The 24,413-nt window shown below is 38.7% G+C and overlaps 2 protein-coding genes and 1 long non-coding RNA gene across 3 annotated transcripts; 1 reads left to right on the plus strand and 2 right to left on the minus strand.

The window, feature by feature from the left end:
* The first annotated feature begins 694 nt into the window (after positions 1-694).
* Cog3 (conserved oligomeric Golgi complex subunit 3) lies at positions 695-20,664 on the plus strand. The gene is made up of 11 exons (XM_089727252.1): positions 695-994; positions 1,889-2,077; positions 2,740-2,866; positions 3,483-3,631; positions 8,635-8,894; positions 10,320-10,550; positions 13,169-13,308; positions 14,744-14,904; positions 16,210-16,854; positions 18,088-18,270; positions 18,746-20,664. The coding sequence occupies exons 1-11, from the start codon at positions 848-850 to the stop codon at positions 18,998-19,000; spliced, it is 2,487 nt and encodes an 828-aa protein (XP_089583378.1). The 5' UTR covers positions 695-847; the 3' UTR covers positions 19,001-20,664.
* On the minus strand, positions 10,809-12,917 carry LOC149502890 (uncharacterized). Its single transcript, XR_016323065.1, has 2 exons — positions 12,648-12,917; positions 10,809-12,536 (listed from the first exon to the last, which is right to left on the minus strand). It is a non-coding gene; the product is annotated as an uncharacterized LOC149502890 (long non-coding RNA).
* Positions 20,665-21,986: 1,322 nt separating the features above from the next.
* Positions 21,987-23,792, minus strand: UQCR-C1 (Ubiquinol-cytochrome c reductase core protein 1). The gene has a single exon (XM_028172443.2). The coding sequence runs from the start codon at positions 23,690-23,692 to the stop codon at positions 22,151-22,153; it is 1,542 nt and encodes a 513-aa protein (XP_028028244.2). The 5' UTR covers positions 23,693-23,792; the 3' UTR covers positions 21,987-22,150.
* Between the last annotated feature and the right edge of the window lie 621 nt (positions 23,793-24,413).

Here is a 24,413-nt window from a genome sequence, read left to right on the forward strand (position 1 = left end):
GCAACAAAATAACCCCAAACGCAGAAAAACACGAAGATTTAAGTTGTTTAAATTGTTTTATTTTGTTGACTTAGTGTTTTTTAAGTTTCAAAAGAGTACGGTGGTTATTGTCTGTGAAAGTACACAAATGTGTTTTCAGCTCAATTTATCAAATAAATCAATTTTATCTCAATTAAGACCTAATGATTTATCCAATTGTTAAAAAAAAAGAAAAAAAAAATCTAAAAGATTAGGCTGTATGGTGTGATATTTTCGCCTTTCCTGTTGGAAAGTGGAAAGACTGCCACTGTTTCACCACTGGCAGCTTAGGACTTTTTGGCAGGAACGTGAGGAGTGAAGTGTGAATTGTTTATTTTGTCTTTTTAGTGTTTCTTCAGGTTTAAATATGTAAAAATTGTAATAATGGTACTTTACTAACTGTATAATATCTGTGAAAGTGTACAGACGTGGGAAAATGAGACAAAGCCGCTGAAAAAGTCTCAGTACATAATCATTAATGAGATTATATTTTATCCCATATCATTTCATTGATTTCGTCTATTGATTAATGTATCAAAATAATAAACTTCATTTTATTTTTATTTTCATGAAAGAGAATAAAATATACATGCAAAACATTAGGCTGTATGGTGTGATATCTTCGCCTTTTCACTTGGAAAAATTGAATTACAACTTAGTTGTCAAATGTCATCAAACCGTCAATATCAATAAACACTGCCAACCATTAGAGTCAATACAATATAGATTTGAAATTATAGAATAAGTACGCAAGAACAATAATTACCTAATAGAATTATCAAAATAGCGAAAATAAATTTATCTTAGCCTTTTATGCCGTACTCAAAACATGGATACGATGAGTTTAAAAGAAATACAAAGCAAGTTATTGTTGTGGGAATCGTCTGAAAATCCACTTGCGCCACTCAACTCGGACCAGAGAGAAGCGATTTTGGATCTTGAATCTTTGATTTTAGGAGTTAATGATGAGGGTGGAGTAAGTATCCGAAAAAAATTATAATAAAATAATATTCATAGATAGCTGCTTCATATTTTACTCACGACTGGACTACAGTTATGCCTAATTGTTGGACGGTTAAATTTTGAGGGGATTGGTTCTGTAGGTTGATGAGGGGCTATTTAAAAACACACTGCTTCATTATAATTATATTCCAAATACTTTGAACACTGTTATATACACCATTATAATATTTTATATTTATATGTTTATAAAACTCTTACATGTTGATCTGACTGTGTCTAGATGAGAAGTTCTGACTTTTTCTTACGAGAAGACAATCGTCTGTTTTTTAAACATTTAAAATAATTCTAATATTCGAAATCTGTAATCATGTGTCAAGTGTTGCCTGCCCTTACATTTATATTCAAACTCCAACACGAACAGTTACATTAATTTAATATTATAGTTTAGTCATGTGTTACATTTACACTAGGGGCACAGGCTTTTGCCCAGGATAGCCAAAGTTTCAAGAGTGCAAATTTATCAAGCAAAAATCGTCAAAGATAAATAAATACTTAAAACTGAGAAGTGTGATTGCACTAAAAATTTTAATAAGAATTACTATTAATTTGTATACTTTAAGTGTGAAGCACTAAGGTGTGCATTCCTTTGGCCCAAAATGTTTTTGTTGTTATACTTTGTATTTTTTAATCAAAACGTGGTTAGAACCTCAACTTGGTGACATTTTTTGTGTGACCTTAAGATAAGCCAGGTCTTGATCATATAAATGAGTGTGGCTTGAAAATAACAAGGATCCCAAAATTATTGGATTAGTTTCTTCTAAATGTAAAAAAATAAAGACTTTTAGATCTATTTCTTTATGTGAAACAAATATGTGGTAATGGAAATTTTGTGCTATGCACATTACAGGAAAATGGACCAATAGAAAAAGAGACTGATGACCAAAAATCTATACCATCTGTAGATACAACATATGACTTTTTGGAATGGTATGAGCAACTCTGTGATGATAATATGAAGACTGAAGATGTCCCTTACCAATGCTATTATAAACAATTAGAAGATAGAAGAAATGAATGTATTTCTTTAAACGAACAGGTATGAGCAAGTATAGTCTTGAATTAATTAATGATTAATTTTATTATATTTGAACACAATTTCAAATAAGTCCTAAACAAAATTTCGAACAATAATATAAGTTAATCCATTAATTAACACTGTTGTCTTAATTTTGGCAATATTTTTTTTCCAGCAACTGATATGTGAATATCAAACCAATATTTATTTATTTGTGGTGCTGTATTATTTCCAGTGATAGCCGGCTGCTATCACTTGAAATATAATTTCTTTTCAGGCTTGTCAAAAACTACTATAAATACTTGAAACGAACATCTACAATGGCTGGCACCCAAGTGGAATCTTTCTTATAAAATTTGACTAGGCACACCGAAAATGGAAGTGACCGTAATGTGCATTGATAGGGGCTCTTCATACACGAGCGTTAGTGAATAGGCTGTTAGGCTACCAACGAATAGGAGGGTGACATGTTCACTGGCATTTTTCAATTCCTCTCTCAGCAACACAATGGATCTGGTATTTGCACGGTGAATACATGGATCGCTAGGCTATTCGTCGCTGATGAAAAAGTTTGCGCCTCATTTTTGTAGACAGCGTAACACAAATACATTATTTGAATAAAATTGCGCACCGTAAAACAAACTCCCGAGAAGATCTCTTTTTCAAGCAGCTCGCTTTTACAGATCAACGAGGCGATGTCGGATCTGCATAAACTGACAGAGCAATACAATTTTGTTTCAAATAAAACAAATGCTCTACACAACATGAGTGAACAGCTACTGGCTGATCAAAATAAGCTATCTGGTATAGGTATGTATAATTGTTATAATAAAAAAAAATTGTGATGGTTGAGAATAACACACAATAACAAGCGATGGTTTTAAAAATATACCAAAGTTTGTTAGCTGACATAAGTTTATAATTAAAACTAATTTTATGGTAAAGTATTCGAAGTGTCGAATATAATAAAATGATAACAGTAAATGTGATATTAACCCGTAAAAGTAATTTTTAATTATTTATGGTTCAATATCCTGAAGTCGATAAAGGATATAGTTTCACTTAACATAAGCAGAAACTGGTAGTTGTTTGCTAAGTTTAGCAATAATGATTGCTTTGCCATATGTGCAAAGAAAAAAATTACATATTTAAGTGTCATGAAACAAACTACATAGTTCTCGAGAACAGTTTCTGAACCCCTTGTAGATTATTCCCATATTTGTTAGATTATTCCCTTATAAGATCCCATCCCAGCTTAAGATTAGTCCCATAACTTTGTCATTTGCTTAGTATGTACAAACCTATGTCGTTATTGCTTGTATATATGTTTATGCATATAATGTATTTGGTATTATATACTCATAAATATAATTAAAAAAATAATTAAAATAGAATAATCATATAATTATTAAAATTTTCAAATCAGGAGACGACATAAAAAAAAGGCTTCATTATTTCACGCAAGTAGAGCATTTGTCGCAACGCCTCAATAGCCCAACTATGTCGGTCAATAGTGACGCATTCTTTAATGTACTGGCAAAGATCGACGAGTGCTTGGACTATATGAGAGAGAACGTAAGTAAAACTTCACAATCTATACTAATATATAAATCTATAGTGGTTTTTACGGATGTTCCGTTATAACTACTGAACCATGCATGCGTTTGACTTGAAACTTGGTATCCATGTAGAAAATACATGTACTTAATGGTAGGCTAATATTTATATGAATGTTGGACTCCCTAATAATAATGACAATAAATAATAATGTTAATTTTAAATGCCCAGCGAAGCGGGTGAGTACGGCTAGTACATTATAAAATGATCATGATTATTTAATAACAACACTTATCAATTAGTAATAAACATAAAATATTTTTAAACCAAATATTCCCCAATATTTTGATAAAAAATACAGTGTTATCGACATTGTTAAGGTTTTTTGACTAACCACTTCCTCGCAAGTTTTGGTTCTTTTGGAAGGCGAATACCCAGCTCTTTTAATATTATGTATTTGTTCTGATATTTATTAAATAATGATATAAAATTAGATAAAGTAATCCGTCAGTCGTATGTCATATACGATTTTGTGGATCGCTAGAGATTGTCACTAGATATGTGTCGTTCGCGAACGAACGAATCAAACGACCCGGGTCTCAAAATCCGCGCGAACGATAGGGTCACTTCAAAAAATATGAGTCGGTCACTAGATCGACTCGTTTAACAAAACCTACGAATCGGAAGAAAAGAACCATACAGTCATTCGGGTCATTTCGGGTTGCCGGGTCTCGACCCGCGCCCGTCTCGGTTAGTCGTTCGTTGTCGCATAATGACGCATAACACATTTGAATTGTTTTGATCTCACGTAAACAATCGAACTATAACAGTTCCTTTAAACGTTCGACTGAACGGGTCGTACGAACCGGATCATTTTGTCAACAGGTCAGTACTGATCTGAATCTCTAAAATTGAACCAACGACACATATCTAATTATCAGATCTTAATTAAAATTTGACGTCACAATTTGTGAAATGGACATTATTTCGTGTGATAAAAAAAGAGACGATTATAACAGGCTTAGAAAACATTTCGGCTTTGGGTCTGCAAACTACTAAGACCATATCTCGTCTTTAATTAATTTAAATAAAGGACAATGCCCATTTTCTATGGGCGTTTGGGCCCCTAAAAAAAGTTGTCCTGTCATTATGGTTTTAACTTGATTTGATAGACAAAGAAATATCGTTTCATATTCAGAAAACGATTTTTATATTCTCACCCAGGTTTATGAGAAATCTGTTTTTTTCTGCAGCTAAAATTAAGTTGTTAATTGTTTTCTTCGAAATCAGTAAACGCTCTCATAATTATTTACACTATTAAATAAGTTAATTGTGCCCTTACGTACATTTTATTATTATTATATCTTCATAATAATAATAAAATGAAATGAAAATTCGGAAGCCGGCAGGTGAATGAAGTTAGCCCCTCAAAAAATTTTATTTTCCCTTTTTTATACTTATTTTCTATTAATTCGTTTGTTCATCATTTGTTCATGATTGTTCACTGTTAATAATTGTTTGTTCTGCATTTATTTATTTAAAAAAAATATTTAAAAATATACCTACAAGTTAGCCCCTCTAATGCAATTTTTAATATTTTTTCATCCTTAATGACTCGTAAATATTCATTTTCGATTGTTCTTATATAAAACACGTTTGTTCTCTTTCAAAATTACTCGTTTTTTGTTTAATTTACTATTTTTATTATTTGAATAAATGTTTGCAAAATATGTGTACTGCGCATGCGTCAACTATAATGCCTAAACTTTCTACGCGGTTTTAATCGTGAAAAAAAAAACAAATATAAATCCTGTAGGAGCATTTAATTGGTATACTGTTTAATTAAAAAAATTAAAAAATAAATAAATGAAATAATGTGCATTGGCGTTAAGTTAGACCAAATACATTTTTTCCATCCTCCTACTTATCGTTATGAAGGTATAAAAAAGATAGGGAGTTCACATAGGTAATATAAACAAATAAGTAAATATATTCATTATTTATCTTTCAAGAGATAATATAGGTATACATTATAATAACTTTTTTACACAGTCGAAATTATATTCCTAACATTAGTAAAATAACATTATACAACATACGATAGGTAAGAGGATGGAAAAAATGTATTTGGTCTAACTTAACGCCAATGCACATTATTTCATTTATTAATTTTTTAATTTTTTTAATTAAACTGTATACCAATTAATTGCTCCTTCAGGATTTATATTTGTTTTTTTTTTTCACGATTAAAACCGCGTATAAAGTTTAGGCATTATAGTTGACGCATGCGCAGTACACATATTTTGTATACATTTATTCAACTAATAAAAATAGTAAATTAAACAAAAAAAGAGTAATTTCGAAAGAGAACAAACGTGTTTTGTATAAGAACAATCGAAAATGAATATTTACGAGTCATTAAGGATGAAAAAATATTAAAAATTGCATTAGAGGGGCTAACTTGTAGGTATATTTTTAAATATTTTTTTTAAATAAATAAATGCAGAACAAACAATTATTAACAGTGAACAATCATGAACAAATGATGAACAAACGAATTAATAGAAAATAAGTATAAAATAGGAAAAAAATTTTTTTTTGAGGGGCTAACTTCATTCACCTGAAGCCGGCAACGATATTGTTGTTGTTGTTTTTAAATTCACCAATAAGCAGGCAAAGAGCGTAGCCTATACAGCCTAGTCTGTCGAAGTTATATATTTTTTATGTCAATAAAAAGCCGGTGTATCTCTTTTTATTGCTTTTTGGGAGTTTTGACGTCAACTCGACGAATACCACTTTGACTGAGCATGAGTTTACACAGACCATTTATACACAATATTACAAATACAAATACATAATACAAATTACACAATAAACTCTTAAAAAAACATTAAAATAAAAATTCAAGTGACGCTTCACTCGGGTTGCTGCCAAAACTCTGTGATCATATATAATAAGAATAGAGTAATGGCAGGCCATTGATATTTTTACTAATGGAATCATTAATATCTAAAAATATTAAATAATTCATGTTTTTAAGTAATAATTATTATTACAATATATAAATATTGAATTGAACAAAAATAAACTAAGAAGCCTGTGAATTATAAGCATTAGCTTTTTTTTTTTAATTTGTTGTTCAAGTCACAAACAACTCTTTCGTTTGACAGCATATAGGTTTGCTATAAGGCTGTATGGGCTAAGCCCTTTGCCTATTGGCGAATTTAAAAACTATGGCATGGATAGTTTTGGGATGTTATCAATTAAGTAATTTATTTTTTTGGAAAACAATGCCAGGTTGAAAGAAATGTTGATACATAAACTAAACAACGTGAAAAAATAAGGCATAGTTTTTCAAGTACAAATAGTTTTGACATAAAGTTGGCCCACTTTTGGGCATTGTCCTTTATATTACTGGTGGTAGGACCTCTTGTGATACTGGTGGTAGGACCTCTTGTGAGTCCGCACGGGTAGGTACCACCACCCTGCCTATTTCTGCCGTGAAGCAGTAATGCGTTTCGGTTTGAAGGGTGGGGCAGCCGTTGTAACTATAATTGAGACCTTAGAACTTATATCTCAAGATGGGTGGCGCATTTACGTTGTAGATGTCTATGGGCTCCAGTAACCACTTAACACCAGGTGGGCTGTGAGCTCGTCCACTCATCTAAGCAATAAAAAAAAAAAAAAAAATATTATTTTTGTTTCGATTGTTTAATATGTGTTTGTTCCTGACAATGGAAAACTGAAAATCTATGCGTAGAACTGCTTTATGTAAATCAAATTTCATTAACTAGATGATGATTTTTATAACGCCATCTTGTTGTACCTTTAAAGCGGTTAGTTGCCCTTAATTAAGAAAAATAGTATTATTATTCGCCAATAGATGTCTAGAAGAGTCATAAAGCTGATATTATATATATATATTTTTTTTTTTTTTTATTGCCTAGATGTCTGGACGAGCTCACAGCCCACCTGGTGTTAAGTGGTTACTGGAACCCATAGACATCTATAACGTAAATGCGCCACACACCTTGAGATAGAAGTTCTAAGGTCTCAAAATAGTTACAACGGCTGCCCCATCCTTCAAACCGAAACGCATTACTGCTTCACGGCAGAAATAGGCGGGGTAGTGGTGCCTACCCGTGCGGACTCACAAGAGGTCCTACCACCAGTAATTACGCAAATTATAATTTTGCGGGTTTGATTTTTATTACACGATGTTATTCCTTCACCGTGGAAGTCAATCCTGAACATTTGTTAAGTACGTATTTCTTGCCTAAAAAATAATATAACGATGTCTCCGTTTAATCTAAAGTTAAACTAATCATAGTTTAAGGCGTATAAGCGAGTTTACAGTAATACAGGATAGATGGTATCATTCGATTTCAGAAATTAGATTTAATTAATGAAAAATATAACATTTTATTAATTTATAAAATCTATGAAGTTGTAATATTTTTCAATGTATTTATTAATGAATTGAAATGGATTTCCAAATGACTTCACAACGACGCGGATATAGTCGCAATTGACTTCCACGGTGAAGGAATAACATCGTGTAATAAAAATCAAACCCGCAAAGTTATAATTTGCGTAATTACTCGTAGTAGGACGACTTGTGAATCCGCACGGGTAGGTACCATCACCCTGCCTATTTCTGCCGTGAAGCAGTAATGCGTTTCGGTTTGGAGGGCGGGGTACCGTTGTTACAATCGAGACCTTAGAACATGTCTTAAGGTGGGTTTGTATATACTCAAACTTATCTTGAAAATGGCTTAAGCGAGATTCAGGCATCCGTCGAATATCTTATATGATGGCTACCGCCTCAACATCAACAATTCAATGTTTTTAATTGAACTTCAATTAAGTTTACTCCGTTCAAACAAACGTTGGAGGTTTTTTATTGTGATATTTTAAGGCATTTACGTTGTAGATGTCTATGGGCTCCGGTAACCTCTCAACACCAGGTCCGTGAGATCATCCATCCATCTAAGCAATAAAAAAAATCGGAATGTTCACAGAGCAACTACAAAGAGTCCCACACGTATCTAGTGAAGTATCGTCATCTGCAAAATCGTGCAATTTCCGTGATACGTTCGTACGTGAACCACGTGTTGGACCACGCGACGGAGCAGGTGCTGGGGCCGCAGGAGGACGCCGGCTCCGAGGAGGAGAACGTGGACACAGCTTACGCGGTCTTCTTCGGGAAATTTCAAGCTGCCGCCCCGAAGCTGAGGAAAGTCATAGGGGAAATCGAACAGCGAGCCGAAACGAATTCTGAGTGCGTATTTTAATGAGACGGTTTTATTTATTTATTGCTGAAACAGATGTTCATATAGCTGGTGGTTTTACTGTTGGTAGGACCTGTTGTGAGTCAACGGGTAGGTACCACCACCCTCAGTTTTTATCTCACCGTAACTCTATCAGTAAATGTCTTTTAAGCCGAACCGGAATTTCCAGAACCAGAATTTCCGTTAAGCAGAATCGGCGTCGATATGTTCTTTCTTTTTATTGCTTAGATGGGTGGACAAGCTCACAGCCCACCTGGTGTAAAGTGGTTACTGGAGCCCATAGATATCTACGACGTAAATGCGCCACCCACCTTGAGATATAAGTTCTAAGGTCTCAGTATAGTTACAACGGCTGCCCCACCCACAAATAGGCAGGTTGATGGTACCTACCCGCGTGGACTCACAAGAGGCCCTCATCATCATCAGCCTGCGGCAGTCCACTACTGGACATAGGCCTCCCCCAAAGCTCGCCACTGAACCCGATATTCGGTTCTATGCATCCAATCATTGCCAGCTGCCTTGCGCAGGTCGTCGCTCCATCTAGCAGGAGGGCGTCCTACACTACATTTGCCGATTCGCGGTCTCCACTCCATAACACGTCTACCCCAACGGTTATCGGTTCTGAGACATATCGTCTTTTCGCATTAAAAGTGTACAATTTCCAAAAATATTCGAAATTGAGTTAATATGCGGAATCATTTGGTATCACCAGTATTTTTCTTATAAATACTGTCAAAAGAGCGTAGTTTAGTTTTTTTTTTTCTTGTTTCCCTATGTTTTGACTACTATTAATGAAATTAATACATAATTTTATCTTACTTTAAAAGACAGATAATGTAACTGGCTAAAAACTAAAAAATAAATGTTGCAAAGATGATTATTATTAAAAAAAATTATCATACGTAAAACCTTTAAAACACTCTCCTGTAAAATTTATAAGTTTTGAGATTATACAGTTTTGACGCGAGAAGACGATATGTGACCAGCCCACTGCCGCTTCAGCTTAGTGAGGCCCTTCTTTCTTTCTGGTCGTTCCCTCAATGCTGAGAATCGTGACTGAATGTCAATCTTCTCCACTTGGTCCGGTTCTGCGCCATATGTACTGCTCCCTGTATCAGGCCTCCAGTCACCTCCTTGAGTTGGTCCACCCATCTAGCTGGCGCTCTTCCTCTAGCGCGCTTCCCCTCCATTTGTCCGAGAATGATGAGTTTCTCCAGGCTGTGCAATGGAGATCGCATTATGTGCCCAAAGAAACTCTGGATCCTTTCCTGGCACGTAATCAGCAGGCGCTTGGTGACCTTCAGCTCTTCGAGGATGGAGATATTGGTTCTCTTAGCTGTCCAAGAAATGCGAATGTGAAGCCCTACCACCAGTAAAAAATAGGTAGGAAAAAATATAAATGTAATGTTCGGCAGCTACGCGTCTCTGCTGTCGGACATGGAGCGAGAGTACGCGTCGCGGCGGCGGCGGGTGGCGGGCGGCGCGGTGGGCGGCGCGGTGGGCGGCGCGGTGGGCGGCGCGGCGCGGCGGCTGGCGCGGGACAGCTGCGCCCTGCTGCGCGCGTGCTGCTCGCTGCTCGCGCACGCCTGCCGTGATGAGTGCGCCCTCTACCATCACTTCTTCACGCAATCCTCACAGGCCCTTGAGTAAGTACATCGGCCCAAAAAAAAACTTACCCGAAAATCTTCATAAAACAACTACCTTTTGCCCTCGACTTCGTCCGCCTAGAATAGTTCACAAATAATGCTTTATTTTAGAACAAAGGACAAACCCGAAATCCATACAAACTTGGGCCTGGCGTTACAGTGCTAGAATTTGGGCATAAGTTACAATACCTAAGAAGGTTTCATGAGCCCAATTTTCAGGTCTCCCAGCAATGGCCAAATTGGTAAAATCAGACAATGTTTACATTTTAGGTTATGTTTATTGTTCGAGATATTTTAATAAAAACGATATTTTTGAGGCTATTTCCTACTAAAGATGAGTAATTTTTTACGAAACCTGTTGCAGCAACAGGTTGCTTTAAAATAAAAATGGAACCTGTTACGAGAAATCGCGCGTTAGGTTGTTTACGAAAACGAACGAAAGCCAAAAATTAAAAACAACGTAATGCGAAACGCGCTGCGCACGAAATGATTTTTTTAAGGGATTTTATGACCTGGTAACTAAGACCTTTAGGTCAGTCTTATTTTAATTTTAATGAAAACTTTTTTATATGAAAAACTATATTTATATGATAGCTTTTTTATATAAAATATAAATCATTACGTGCTCCCATATTATCTCATCACATTTCATTTCATTTTAGTTCATGCCTTTTTTATTTTTATTTTTTATTGCTTAGATACCCATCGACGAGCTCACAGCCCACCTGATGTTAAGTGGTTACTGGAGCTCATAGACATCTACAACGTAAATGCGCCACCCACCTTGAGATATAAGTTCTAAGGTCTCAGTATAGTTACAACGGCTGCCCCGCCCTTCAAACTGAAACGCATTACTGCTTTACGGCAAAATCCAAAATATCTTCAGTTGGCAACATTAAAGATAACATAACACGATTTGATACATTTGTGTTTTTCTATGGCATAGTCACATTAATATAAAAATGCAAAACTACCCTTTCATGCTATATTTAATGTTGTCAGTTGTAGATATTTTGAATTGCCGCCATTGTAAGTAGTTGTGTCACGATTCGATGGCCATACTCTATTTACATTGATTAAAATACCTATAAAAACAGTCATTTATCCTAAAGCAAAAGAGTATTAATTATTTTTTACACTTGATTTCCACTAAATCGATCCTATTTTATGGATGTTCTAATTCTAATCCGCACGTTTGTGGAGCTAGCTACGTATATTGAAATAAGTGTTGCAGATGTTTACAAAGATTGTTTAAAACAAAAAATTGAATTCAACTTATTTTCTACACTTGGCCATTGTCAATGAAGCTAAGATTTTAATAGGTTAATCAAGCAAAATAGACGAATTTTTTGGTACATATCCCATTCGTGTAACGCTTAGGCCCAAAATGGGGTTTCTCCTTTGGTTAGAATAAAAAACGTTATAGTGAGTCAACCTTCACATATAGACATATGCTGTCGCCAACTTTTTTTTAGATCTTTAAAGGGGAACAATTCTGTCACACATTATTTTAGCGAAACTTTAACCGTTTCTGCAGCGCCCGTAGCGGAAGCTCTCAAAAGGTAAAAATTTCTTTCTCTATTTCTCTATTTCTTTATCTATATACTTATAAGATCAGTATCGCTTGAAAAACTTGAAAAGGTCGCGACACAGCCGTCGCCCGCCCGCGGTGAAGCGAACAGCCACGCGCGCGTCTTGTCGGTGGTTCTGACCACGGCTGCCAGCGGCGACACAAGGTCGCTCGCGGCACCGCGTTATATATAATAACCAATTCCATCATGTTCACTCCAAACACACGAGTATCATTGCCGAATGAAGAAACTAAACTAGTCAAGAGGAGACTGGGCGCGTGCAGTCTGGAGGCCGCCAGCAGCGACGCTGGGGGTCGCTGCCACCGCTGCCGGCCGCTGCCATTCCGGCGTGACTCAGCCCTTAGCATGATGTTCTGTAGCTTCTAGCCTTCCTCGATAAATGGACTATCTAACACTGAAAGAATTTCAAGAATTTAAATCGGACCAGTAGTTTCTGATATTAGGGCGTTCAAAAGAAACAACTCTTCAGCTTTATAATATTAGTATAGATTACTTTTCTACCCACGTTGGTAAACACCGGCTTAGACGGACGGATGGACAAATTTTCTATTATTAATTTAGATTTATGTTTGTAAGCTTGAGGGTAGATATTATCTTGTTGAACACCAAGTAAAACGAAGTCACCTTTGGTTTCTGATTTAATCAACAATATGTTAACTTGACAATTCACTTTAACACTTGTCCAACTTTAACCAGTACGTACAACAGTCACTGAATCACACAACGTAACAACGATATAGTAAGTGCACCGGGCAAACGCAGTCGAACGAATGTTTCTTTGCGAGGCACGTACCGCCTTTTTATACTGGCCGGCGCAGCTGGCTTATTTATGAGTCACTTCTGTTGCACCTGTTGTTTGTGAGTCGAACGACACGGCCGGCGCACCTGGCTTGTGTGAGTCACTCCTATTGCACGTGCTAAACAGAAATATCGTTAACGCCGTCATGTTCTTATAAATTGAACTAAACAAAAGTTAATTATTAATCAAAGACGTCTCATTGTTCGTTTTGTCTGCATCGTTCGCAGAGAATACCTGCAGTCCCTCTGCAACGGCTTATACGAAACTCTACGGCCGCACATCATCCACATCAACCATTTGGAAACGCTCGCCGAGTTGTGTGTCATACTGCGGATCGAAGTTATCGAGGAACAAGTCAACAACGACCGTAAGTCAACGAACTGAGCAGTTCACGACGTGCAACCTAACCTAAACATCTCTCAGCCGGTCGCGATTGCGTAGTACTAGATTCATTCGCGAAGCAGCTGCTCTTGAGTTGTTAGGCCTCCTTTGGAGGCGCCGGTCATCGTTCTCGTCGAACCCGTCGCTTGCGACGAAGGGCTCGGCGAGTAAACTAACCCACAGACACAGCCCACTGAGTTTCTCGCCGGATCTTCTCAGTGGGCCGCGTTTCCGATCCGGTGGTAGATCCCGCGAAGCACGGCTCTTGGTAGGGTGCGTGTTAGCAACGTCGTCAGGTTCGAGCCCCGTGAACTCACGTACATTTTAAGGTGAAGCTGAAATAGCCTCTCAAGGCTATCATCAGCATAGGTAGGAAAAAAAATTTATTGGGAGGCACTCGGCAGCTGTTAGCAAATCCCACCTCTCCTGGCTGAGCCTTTGCTCGTCCACCTGTCTTGCTGAAACTGGAAAGGTCTCCGGTCCACCAATAATCCCTCAATGACGAACAGAATGGCTTATGAAGAGACTAGTATGTTGTTCGGTTCGCAAATGTGGGTATTAGCTGGCGGCGGATGGTTGGGAGCCCGCAATGGTCGGCGTACTACGTTACAGCGAATACCCCCGCCGGGGCGCGGTAGTGAGGCGAGGCAAATGTTATACCTAACAAAATTGCCTCATGTATTTAAACGGACTGCGTTGAGTCTGTGCTTATATATTATATATAGAGCGTGTGTATTATGTAGGGTGATAATGATAAAACACACGACAGCTTGCGACCTGTCTATTGTGCGACGACTCGACACAGACTAAACTAAACCCGCTACAGACCGGGTTTAGCTGCTAATGGAATAGTATTAACTGCAATTTGACCTTGAACTTTTATGTTTACAATAAGTTTTGAATCATTGAAAACTTTCATTCGTTTTGTGATTTATAGTCCACGGAGGGCACTGAAGTATTGTTTGAAACGATCTTGTCAATTCTAGAGTAGTTCTTAATCCTTATAACATAATCTGTGCTCATGTGTGTTTTCTGAGCGGTTTGTCATTTCCTTATTCAACTGAAAAAAACCGTCTCCATTCGGAGGCAGCGGTTTGGCTGTTCCCTAGTATAATAGATGTTCATGAACAGCAGCGATTTCTGACCATAAGTTTTTTTATTGCCCTTGTAGATAAACGAGCATACGGCCCACCTGATGGTGGGAGTGGTTACCGTCGCCCATGGACTTCAGCAATGCCAGGGGCAAAGCCAAGCCGTAAACCCGTGGGCACCTCTGAAGGCAATAGGAGACTCAATCTATAGCTGTGTGGGTGACAAAATTTTGCCGCCCTGGGCACTTGCCTCCACTGCCCCTAGTGTAAATCCACTGCTGATTATAATATCAACCTAAGACGACTATAGTCTGTGTGTGGTGTCGGCAGCGGTGAGTCTGCGCGCGCTGGGCACGTGCGCGGGCGCGCTGCTGCAGGACGCGGCGGAGCGGCTGGTGTTCCGCGCGCACGTGCACCTCCGCGCCGACGTGCTGCTGTACCGCCCCGCGCCCGGCGACCTCGCCTACCCCAACAAGCTGCTCATGATGGAGGTACGCCGCCCCCCGCCCCTACTAATTTTTTTATTGCTTAGATGGGTGGACGAGCTCACAGCCCACCTGGTGTTAAGTGGTTATTGGAGCCCATAGACATCTACAACGCAAATGCGCCACCCACCATGAGATATCAGTTCTAAGGTCACAAGTATAGTTACAATGGCTGCCCCACCCTTCAAACCGAAACGCATTACTGCTTCACGGCAGAAATAGGCTGCGTGGTGGATATCAGAAAAAAGTGCCTCTTAGGACAGACTATAAACAGCAAACATTTTTGAAGTCGTCGTGGCCTAACGGATAAGACGTCCGGTGCATTCGTGTTGAGTGATGGACCGGTGTTCGAATCCCGCAGGCGGGTACCAATTTTTCTAATGAAATACGTACTCAACAAGTGTTCACGATTGACTTCCACGGTGAAGGAATAACATCGTGTAATAAAAATCAAACCCGAAAAATTATAATTTGCGTAATTACTGGTGGTAGGACCACTTGTGAGTCCGTACGGGTAGGTACCACCGCCCCGCCTATTTCTGCCGTGAAGCAGTAATGCGTTTCGGTTTGAAGCGTGGGGCAGCCGTTGTAACTATACTGAGACCTTAGAACTTATATCTCAAGGTGGGTGGCGCATTTACGTTGTGGATGTCTATGGGCTCCAGTAACCACTTAACACCAGGTGGGCTGTGAGCTCGTCCACCCAACTAAGTAATAAAAAAAAAAGAATGCTATTGGTAGTCGCCCGGTAGTCGAAATTCGACTATTTTTTTCTTTTTCGAAAGCAAAAACTTTATACCCCTTTTTACGAAAATTGCGCGGTCGGAGGAGTATGAAATTTTCCACACTTATAGAGAATTTAGAGAAGAAGTGCACAATGTTAATATTTTTTTAAATAATGCATAAAAGATACATTAAATCAATAAAGAAAACATTACACACGCTACCAAGTATTTGACACACACACATATACTCTTTGTTTATTGTCAAACTTTTGTTATTGCTTAAAGTCTGTAGTCAAATTGAGAATAGGTTAGTATTGTTTATTTTTAATATTAAGAGTACATATTTGTCTATAGTGTAGTCTTGGCGAAATCTGTAACAATAGGACCACAATAATGTTGAAACTTATAATTTCAATTAATTATAGTCGAATTTCGACTACTGTGGGACCACTAGTATTTCTAATGTTCCTTCTTCTGATGTTTCAATATTCAAAATTCCATTTATGTCATCTTTATAACCTATTATTAACCTCTTTTAAGATAAATCGTATAGAGGTTACATATATATATTTGTATCGTCTTACAGCAAATCGCGCTCTCCATTCAAGAGCAGAGCCTGAAGCGGAGCGACTCGCGCAACTCCATGGTGTCGGACGTGTCGGCCACGTCGCAAGAGGTCGCCAACATCAACGTTGAGGCGCAGCGCCGACCTCACGCGTCCCCGGCCGACCTGCACGGCATGTGGTACCCCACCGTCCGGAGGACCCTGGCGGCCTTGTCGCGCCTGTACAGGTGCTTGGAGAAGAGAGTCTTCCAAGGCCTCGCCCAAGAAGCCATCTCGCTGTGCGTCCAGAGCGTGGACACCGCGGCCAGGCTAATAACGGCAAACGCGACCAGCGTCGACGGCGAACTGTTTCAAATAAAACACTTGCTGATCTTGAGGGAGCAGATCGCGCCGTTTCAAGTCGACTTCGTGATCAAAGAGACGACCTTGGACTTTAGTAACGTCAAAAACGCAGCCTACGGCCTCATACAGAAGCCAAGGCAGATATTCTCGCTCAGCTCTAACAACGCGCTGCTGGAGTTCCTCCTGGAGGGGACGCCGATGGTTCGGGAGCATCTGCTGGACTCGAGGAAGGAGGTGGACAGGCAGCTGAAGAGCTGCTGTGAAACGTTCATCAAGAATGCGACGGAGCTGCTGGCCGGGCCCATGGCCGTGTTCACTGAAAAGGTATGTCGCACAACATTCCATCCAATCCACATTTCCAAGTCGTCGTGGCCTAAAGGGTGCACCGGTGTTCGAATTTCAGGCGGGTACCAATTTTTCTAATGAAATACACGTACTCAATAAGTGTTCACGATTGACTTCACGGTGAAGGAATAACATCGTGTCATAAAAATCAACGTGGTAGGACCACTTGTGAGTCCGTGCGGGTAGGTACCACCGCCCTGCCTATTTCTGCCGTGAAGCAGTAATGCGTTTCGGTTTGAAGGATGGAGCAGCCGTTGTAACTTTGCTTGAGACCTTAGAAATTATATCTCAAGGTGGGTGGCGCATTTACGTTGTAGATGTCTATGTGCTCCAGTAACCACTTAACATCAGGTGGACTGTGAGCTCGTCTACCCATTTAAGCAATAAAAAAAAAGATTCCATCCAACCAGTGTTCGCTAAACGACCGAAATTCGACCATACTCACAGAGACACCAAGGCTTAAATCAGATTGAGAAATCTATTAGCTCTTTCAGAGCTAATATCATCCGCTTAACATCTAACAACAAGCTTACCTGTCTGTTACCAGAAATAAATAATGTTAACCTCGTTTTAGAACTATTTCTAGTTTATGAATGAAATGGATTCTCTTGATTCTCCATGATGAGAAATGTTCCTTGTTCATTTTTAATCTAAGTTGTAAATTACTTGTGTTCGCGTATTATTTCTCAAATAATGTTAACATTCGGAACAGTTGTTTTGTACATCACGATAGATTTCAGCAAAGCGCCATAAATCCCCGATACGTGGCGCGCGAGTAGTTGCAACGAAAAATCCCTTAACAATATAAAATCAAACTATCTAATTTATTAACAACTAGCTTTTGCCCGCGACTTCGTCCGCGTGGAATAGTTACTTTGGCATAACGCAAAATTTTACCCGCCTCTTCATTTACGTACTTAACTTAAACTTTAACTGTTTTCGCAGCGCACTCAGTGGAAGTTCTTAAAAGGGATTAAAACCCCGATTTTGAAACATTCTTTATTGGTGCTCCGCTTGTATTGGTCTTAGCATGATGTTATATAGCTAATAGCCTTCCTCGATAAATGGACTATCTAACACTGAAAGATTATTTCAAATCGGACTAGTAGTTGCTGATATTAGCGCGTTCAAACAAACAAACTCTTTAGCTTTATAATATTAGTATAGATTCCAAAAATAAGCTATCATTATTAATTTTGTTGTTTTTTTCAGGCTCAAACCTTCACACCGATAAACCAGTTAAAGTCTGAGCCCTGGGCGACGCCTGAACAACTAGCGGTTGTCGTTAAAGAAGTACAAAAGCGTATAAAAGCTCATCTCGCTCCGTTGCAGCGCTCGATGCAGCTCTACTTAGCCAATAAGGAGACTGAATTTATTTTGTTCAAGCCGATTAGGGTTAGTAAGAATTGTTTAAAATTAACACTGTCCTCTTGATATCGTTACCGGAGGTTATGATGAGTCGCCACGAATGCTCCCCCTTCGAAACCTAACGCGGAAATTCGTCGCGGCGGAAGTAGACTGGTGGTAGGACGTCTTGTGAGTCCGCGCTGGTAGGTACCACCACCCTGCCTATTTCTGCCGTGAAGCAGTAATGCGTTTCGGTTTGAAGGGTAGGGCAGCCGTTGTAACTATACGTGAGACCTTAGTACTCATATCTCAAGGTAAGTAACGGCATTTATGCTGTAGATGTCTATGGGCTCCGGTAACCACTTAAAATCAGGTGGGCCGTGAGCTCGTTCACAAACCTAAAAAAAAAGGAAAGGTAGTGAAATTAAACGGTACGAGCTAGACGAGTAAATTCTTACTATGCAACATCATTCAATAATTCAAATAATTTTCGGGCTTAAAGTTTTCTAATTGTCATTTACAGAATAACGTTGTCGGCTACTTCGTCCAAATAGAACAACTTCTGGTGAACGCTGGCTACTCGTACGAGGATACTCTGATTGTCGCGTGTCCCACTCCTGAGCAAATATCAGTTTTTATATCTTCTGCTAGCCTTATAAGCCACAGTGAGCCAGTGTTGCCATACGGCACTAAGGCGAAGCCAAGTGTGGTCCGTAAACCGAGTGTTACCAGCGTACCGGAGAAACTAGAAGAAAAGGCGACGGCGGAGACGGTTTAACACTTATGTCGCTTAATCCTATTATTTTTTGTAATAAATGATACGGACCCGAGGGTCTTACACCCGTATCTTTAGTCGTTTACACGAGCTTAACTCGACTCGACTCAACCTCCAACGCGCGTTTTGGTATGATTAGTCGTAAAAATAAACTCCACTCAAACGTCCTTGGAAAATTTTCCTAACCGGAGTGAAGTAAGCGAACTGTCAAGTCAAGGTACGTCGCGACGTACCTTGAACGTTCCTCAGGGCTGGTTTTCTATCAATGTCCTAATAGTATGTGGACCGCAAATGGAAATATATGATATTGTTGTGCAATGGCCTGGATCTGTGCATGATTCCCGCATATTTTGATAATTTAACTTCGATAATATTTATTAATAAAGTAAATAGTTCGAGGTTAGACATTTGAAACTCTTTATTTTATTTACCTACCTATGAGACATATTTTGCTTACTACCTGATAAATAAAGTCAATGCGATTATAAGTTTTATTTATATAATAATAAACTGGTGGTTGTGGAAAAGCACTTCAACAACACGATGCAACCAAAATCACCAACCAAAATCAAGCGGCGAGTAAAAATACAAAGCCGGATCCGAAATCTAAAATAATAATAGGTTAGAAAATAAATAACACACTTTCAGATTTACCGCACGCACACATATTTACGAATAACACAGCAACAAAAACATCAAACAAGTTCATCTAGTGTCAAACAGACAGCGGCAGCTTGACTTTGACATTAAACAATGACCATAGACTACAGAACTCTATGGGTTTGATGCTAGCTTGATCAAATATTCATCATTATTACCTCACTCGAGGACAATTGAGGAATATTGTAATGGTCGACTAAAAATACCAAACTCGAGTAAGTTTGGAGGGAATTCTCGAGCGTCATCGGATGAGTACCAGTGAGATACCAGCTTCTTCCATTTGACTCCATACAGAGGAGGGCCGTTCGGATTGTCGATAATCCCATTCTCACGGATCGTTTGGAGCCTCGGGGTCTGCGGAGGGACTTCGGTTCCCTCTGTATTCTGTACCGTATGTTCCATGGGGAGTGCTCTGAGGAATTGTTCGAGATGATACCGGCATCTCGTTTTTACCATCGCACCGCCCGCCACCGGAGTAGAGTTCATCCATACTACCTGGAGCCATTGCGGTCATCCACAGTGCGTTTCCAGAGTTCTTTTTTGCCACGTACCATCCGGCTATGGAATGAGCTCCCCTCCACGGTGTTTCCCGAGCGCTATGACATGTCCTTCTTCAAACGAGGCTTGTGGAGAGTATTAAGCGGTAGGCAGCGGCTTGGCTCTGCCCCTGGCATTGCTGAAGTCCATGGGCGACGGTAACCACTCACCATCAGGTGGGCCGTATGCTCGTCTGCCTACAAGGGCAATAAAAAAAAAAATGAGTTAAGAGTGGAGGACTATTTTACGAAACGTCTAAAGATACGGGCAGTAGTTTCCCACCTACGACATAAATAGTCAGATATGCTTCATAACATATTTTAATATATCTTTAATTGTTTTTTCTGAAGAAGCTGTTCGATGCCAGAAAATTCTTTAAGAAGCATGCTCGCTTCTAAATACTTTATTATGTTTTATATTTGTGAGATATATTGCTATGTTTAAATAATACAATAAATAAAAAATAAAAATGGAATATATTTTTTTATTTGCTTTGTCCTCTTAAACATCTACACTAAAAAAGTTAAAAGCACAGTATTGGAAACCACGATGGAAAGATGTTACCCCGCATCAGCAATGTCAGGAACAAAAAAACCATGTCTTTAACATTTGAAATGACAATTTTATCTATTCATATATTTTGAAATTGTAGAATTATTACAGGGAAATGATATTGAATGATAATTCCATGCATAGTATAGCATTTATATCTGTATTTCCATATGTAGTTTCAGTAGGTAGGGTTGAATGAATATTATATTTGATTAGGATTAAAAAAATATACAAAGTTCCGTCTGATACCAAACATTAAATTCAATATCAATTTAATAGTAAAAAATACTTTTTTCTCATTTTACTTTAATTTAGCATTCTACATAATAATATGGTGTATTATTCTAGGTAGGAACTGCTTACTTGGGCGCATAGACATCACAAAATTACATGAAATGTAGTAATCTGAGATGGAAGTCTCAATTTAAAATGCACCCTACTGTCTCAAAGCAAACACGTCCATTAGTCCATTTTCCAAGTTTCATTTTTAATACTACTGTTCATTCAATTAATACCTTTATAGAAGGTTTGAAGTCGTCGTAGCCTAAAGGATAAGACGTCCGGTGCATTCGTGTTGAAGCGATGCAACGGTGTTCGAATCCCGCAGGCGGGTACCAATTTTCCTAATGAAATACGTATTTAACAAATGTTCACGATTGACTTCCACGGTGAAGGAATAACATCGTGTAAGAAATATCAAACCCGCAAAATTATAATTTGCGTAGTTACTGGTGGTAGGACCACTCGTGAGTCCGCGCGGATAGGTACCACCGCCCTGCCTATTTCTGCCGTGAAGCAGTAATGCGTTTCGGTTTGAAGGGTGGGGCAGCTGTTGTAACTATACTGAGACCTTAGAACTTGTATCTCAAGGTGGGTGGCGCGTCTACGTTGTAGATGTCTATGGGCTCCAGTAACCACTTAACACCAGGTGGGCTGTGAGCTCGTCCACCCATCTAAGCAAGAAAAAAAAAAAAGGAGACATATATTAAGTGTTTTAATAGTTTCTCGCATTTGTTAATTTTATTAAATTATTTCTGATTAATTTTTGAGGGTTAAATATTGTGTTAGGATAATATTCAAATATCAATAAATAACCCCTTAGTCACTAGTGACCACAAAACTTAAGTATTCAAAAAATAATAAGCTCACACAAAGACTACAGAAAATACTTTTAGAACTATTGTTTTCTAATATAAAAGAAGTGGGTTTTATAAACAAATAAAAAATAAAAAAAACAAAGTTTTTATTATATACAACATTCTATTTACTTACTTTCTATAATAAATACAATATTACCATAGAAATCTCGTTTTATTCCAATAAAACAACAGACACTCGGAGACTTATTGTGTTTATTGATCTTAACTGATTTTTTTTATTAACTTCTAAACATTGACTCTCTTTTTAAGCCCTGACCCAGTACATTCCACCACGAATCCTAGTGTAGTCAGGAAGACCTTCAGTAGGTCCAACAGCAGCTACAGCTGGACAACGGTCAAATAGGTATTTGTAGCAAACATCACGTACATTCTGTACAGTAACAGATTCAATACGAGCATCAAGTTCATGGATGGGGATGCGTCTGTTGTAGCAGAGCATTTGACGACCAATGTCTTCACAAACAGGAGTGGTTCCATCAAGTTGCAAAAGCATGTTGGTCTTGAGTAAGTTCTTAGCACGCTCAACTTCACCTTCAGTTACAGATGTACAGAGTTTCATCCATTCCTTCTGGATGTTATATAACATATCGTCAAGTTGTAGACTCTCAGCTACAAAGTAAATGCCCCATAGACCAGTGTCTTTGTAACAAGTGTTGAAGGACTGGAAACTGTGGCAGAGGTTGCCCACTGAGGCAGCACGCGCTAGGTATGAAGCATTATTGGCACCACCACCTTGAGAGCGGTCCCAGGCACCAATAAGAGTGTTGGCAACCATCAAAGGAATGTTGTCAGCATCCGTCCAACCAGCTCCCTCAACAGCTATAGCTACATGAGCTAGCGGCATTGAATCATCACGGACCCTGATCTCTGATCCAGTATATCTGCAGGGTGTCAGCTCAACATCACATGCTGAGTTCTTTAATCCACTAAAATGCTTACTGGCCAGATCTACTAACCTTTCATGTTCAACTCCACCAGCTCCAGACAAAACAATACGTCCAGGTTGATAGTGGTTCCTAATGTAGCTCTGTAGGTCAGCCTTAGAGATTTTCTTAATATTTTTGGTAGGTCCAAGAATCGTTTGACCCAATGGGGTACCTTGGAATGCTGTTGCGTGAAGGTGATCAAACACAACCTCCTGAAGGTTACTTTCGACATCTTGCATTTCGCGAAGAATGACACCGCGTTCTCGTTCGATTTCGGGTTCGGCGAGGGAGGAATTCTGTATGATATCAGCAAGGATCTCTACTGCTACGGGAACGTCGTTAGCGAGGCATTTTGCGTAAAAAACTGTTTGTTCCCGGGAGGTGTAGGCGTTCAAGTGTGCACCCATGTTTTCTACCAGTAGTTCTAAGTCCGTCTGTGATCTTTTACTGGTACCTTTAAAAGCCATGTGTTCAAGGAAATGAGCGACACCATTGTTCTTGGAGGTTTCATAGCGGGAGCCAGCGTCGATCCAGAGTCCTACAGTGGCAGTGGCGGCTCCCGAATCTTCAGTAGCAATACGCAAACCATTGTCGAGTACTGTGAGTTTAGTCGGTGGAACATTTACTAATGCCTGTTTGTATGCAGCTGCGGTTGCTAACGTACGTACCTGATTGCCCTGGCTGGAAATTACTCTCAAAGTGGTTGCTACTTTCAACATTTTTGTTGTGATCTTTAAACTATGAGATAAAATATTTTTTCCTTGCCGATTTACGTAATGAATGGGCAATAGCTCTTCACAGCTGTCAAAAGCAACGGAGAAAACGTCAGTGTTGCTAGTTAGCTGCAAAGAATCTTCCATACCATAGATTTTCCATACATTTAACACAGCCTAAAGGTCCGTTTCTCAATCTTTTTTTTTGCTTCTCAATCGCTACCTAGTTGCTCAAGGGACAGTTCCAACTACGCTCGGACGAGTTTTCAAAAATCTTACAACACTCTTCAAATAATCTCTGTTATACCTTAAAGAGCAATAATTTTAGTGGTCATTCCTTAAGTAGTGGTAAGCCCTGTGCGGTTCAAACGGGTTAGCATAAACAACTAACTTTACTCTAAAGCAATCATGAGGTCTGATTTGCAGGGTGGTCATTAGCTGTGAAGGCATTCACATTGATGAGCTTTGGGGTCAACTTAATAGCTGTTGCCATTTTTTAAATTCTCCTTTCGGTGTTACATAGCCTAGATTATAGGAGTAACAGCCTTATTGCTGATAGGACGTATTAAAGGCCAGCAGAGATAGGTAATGCTATTCTTTCTATTTCTATAACAAACTACTGGAGCACACCGAGTAGTCTGTGAGCTAGCCCACCTATGTAGTATTATTAAAAAAAATCGGTTACAAACTTGTTAGCTTCGAATGAAATAAACTAACAGCAAGGAATTAAAAAGAAACTAAATCCAAAATCTAGATTCTAGATGAAATTTAAATAATGTACTAGACTTCAAGATACTGTCAATATTTCTGTGTGAGAAGATTCTGTCTATTTATCTCTTGGGTTTATGACGAGAGAATCGTAAATATC

This window comes from Bombyx mandarina, chromosome 05 (genome assembly GCF_030267445.1).
Source record: "Bombyx mandarina strain Sakado chromosome 05, ASM3026744v2".
Classification (NCBI taxonomy): Eukaryota; Metazoa; Arthropoda; class Insecta; order Lepidoptera; family Bombycidae; genus Bombyx; species Bombyx mandarina.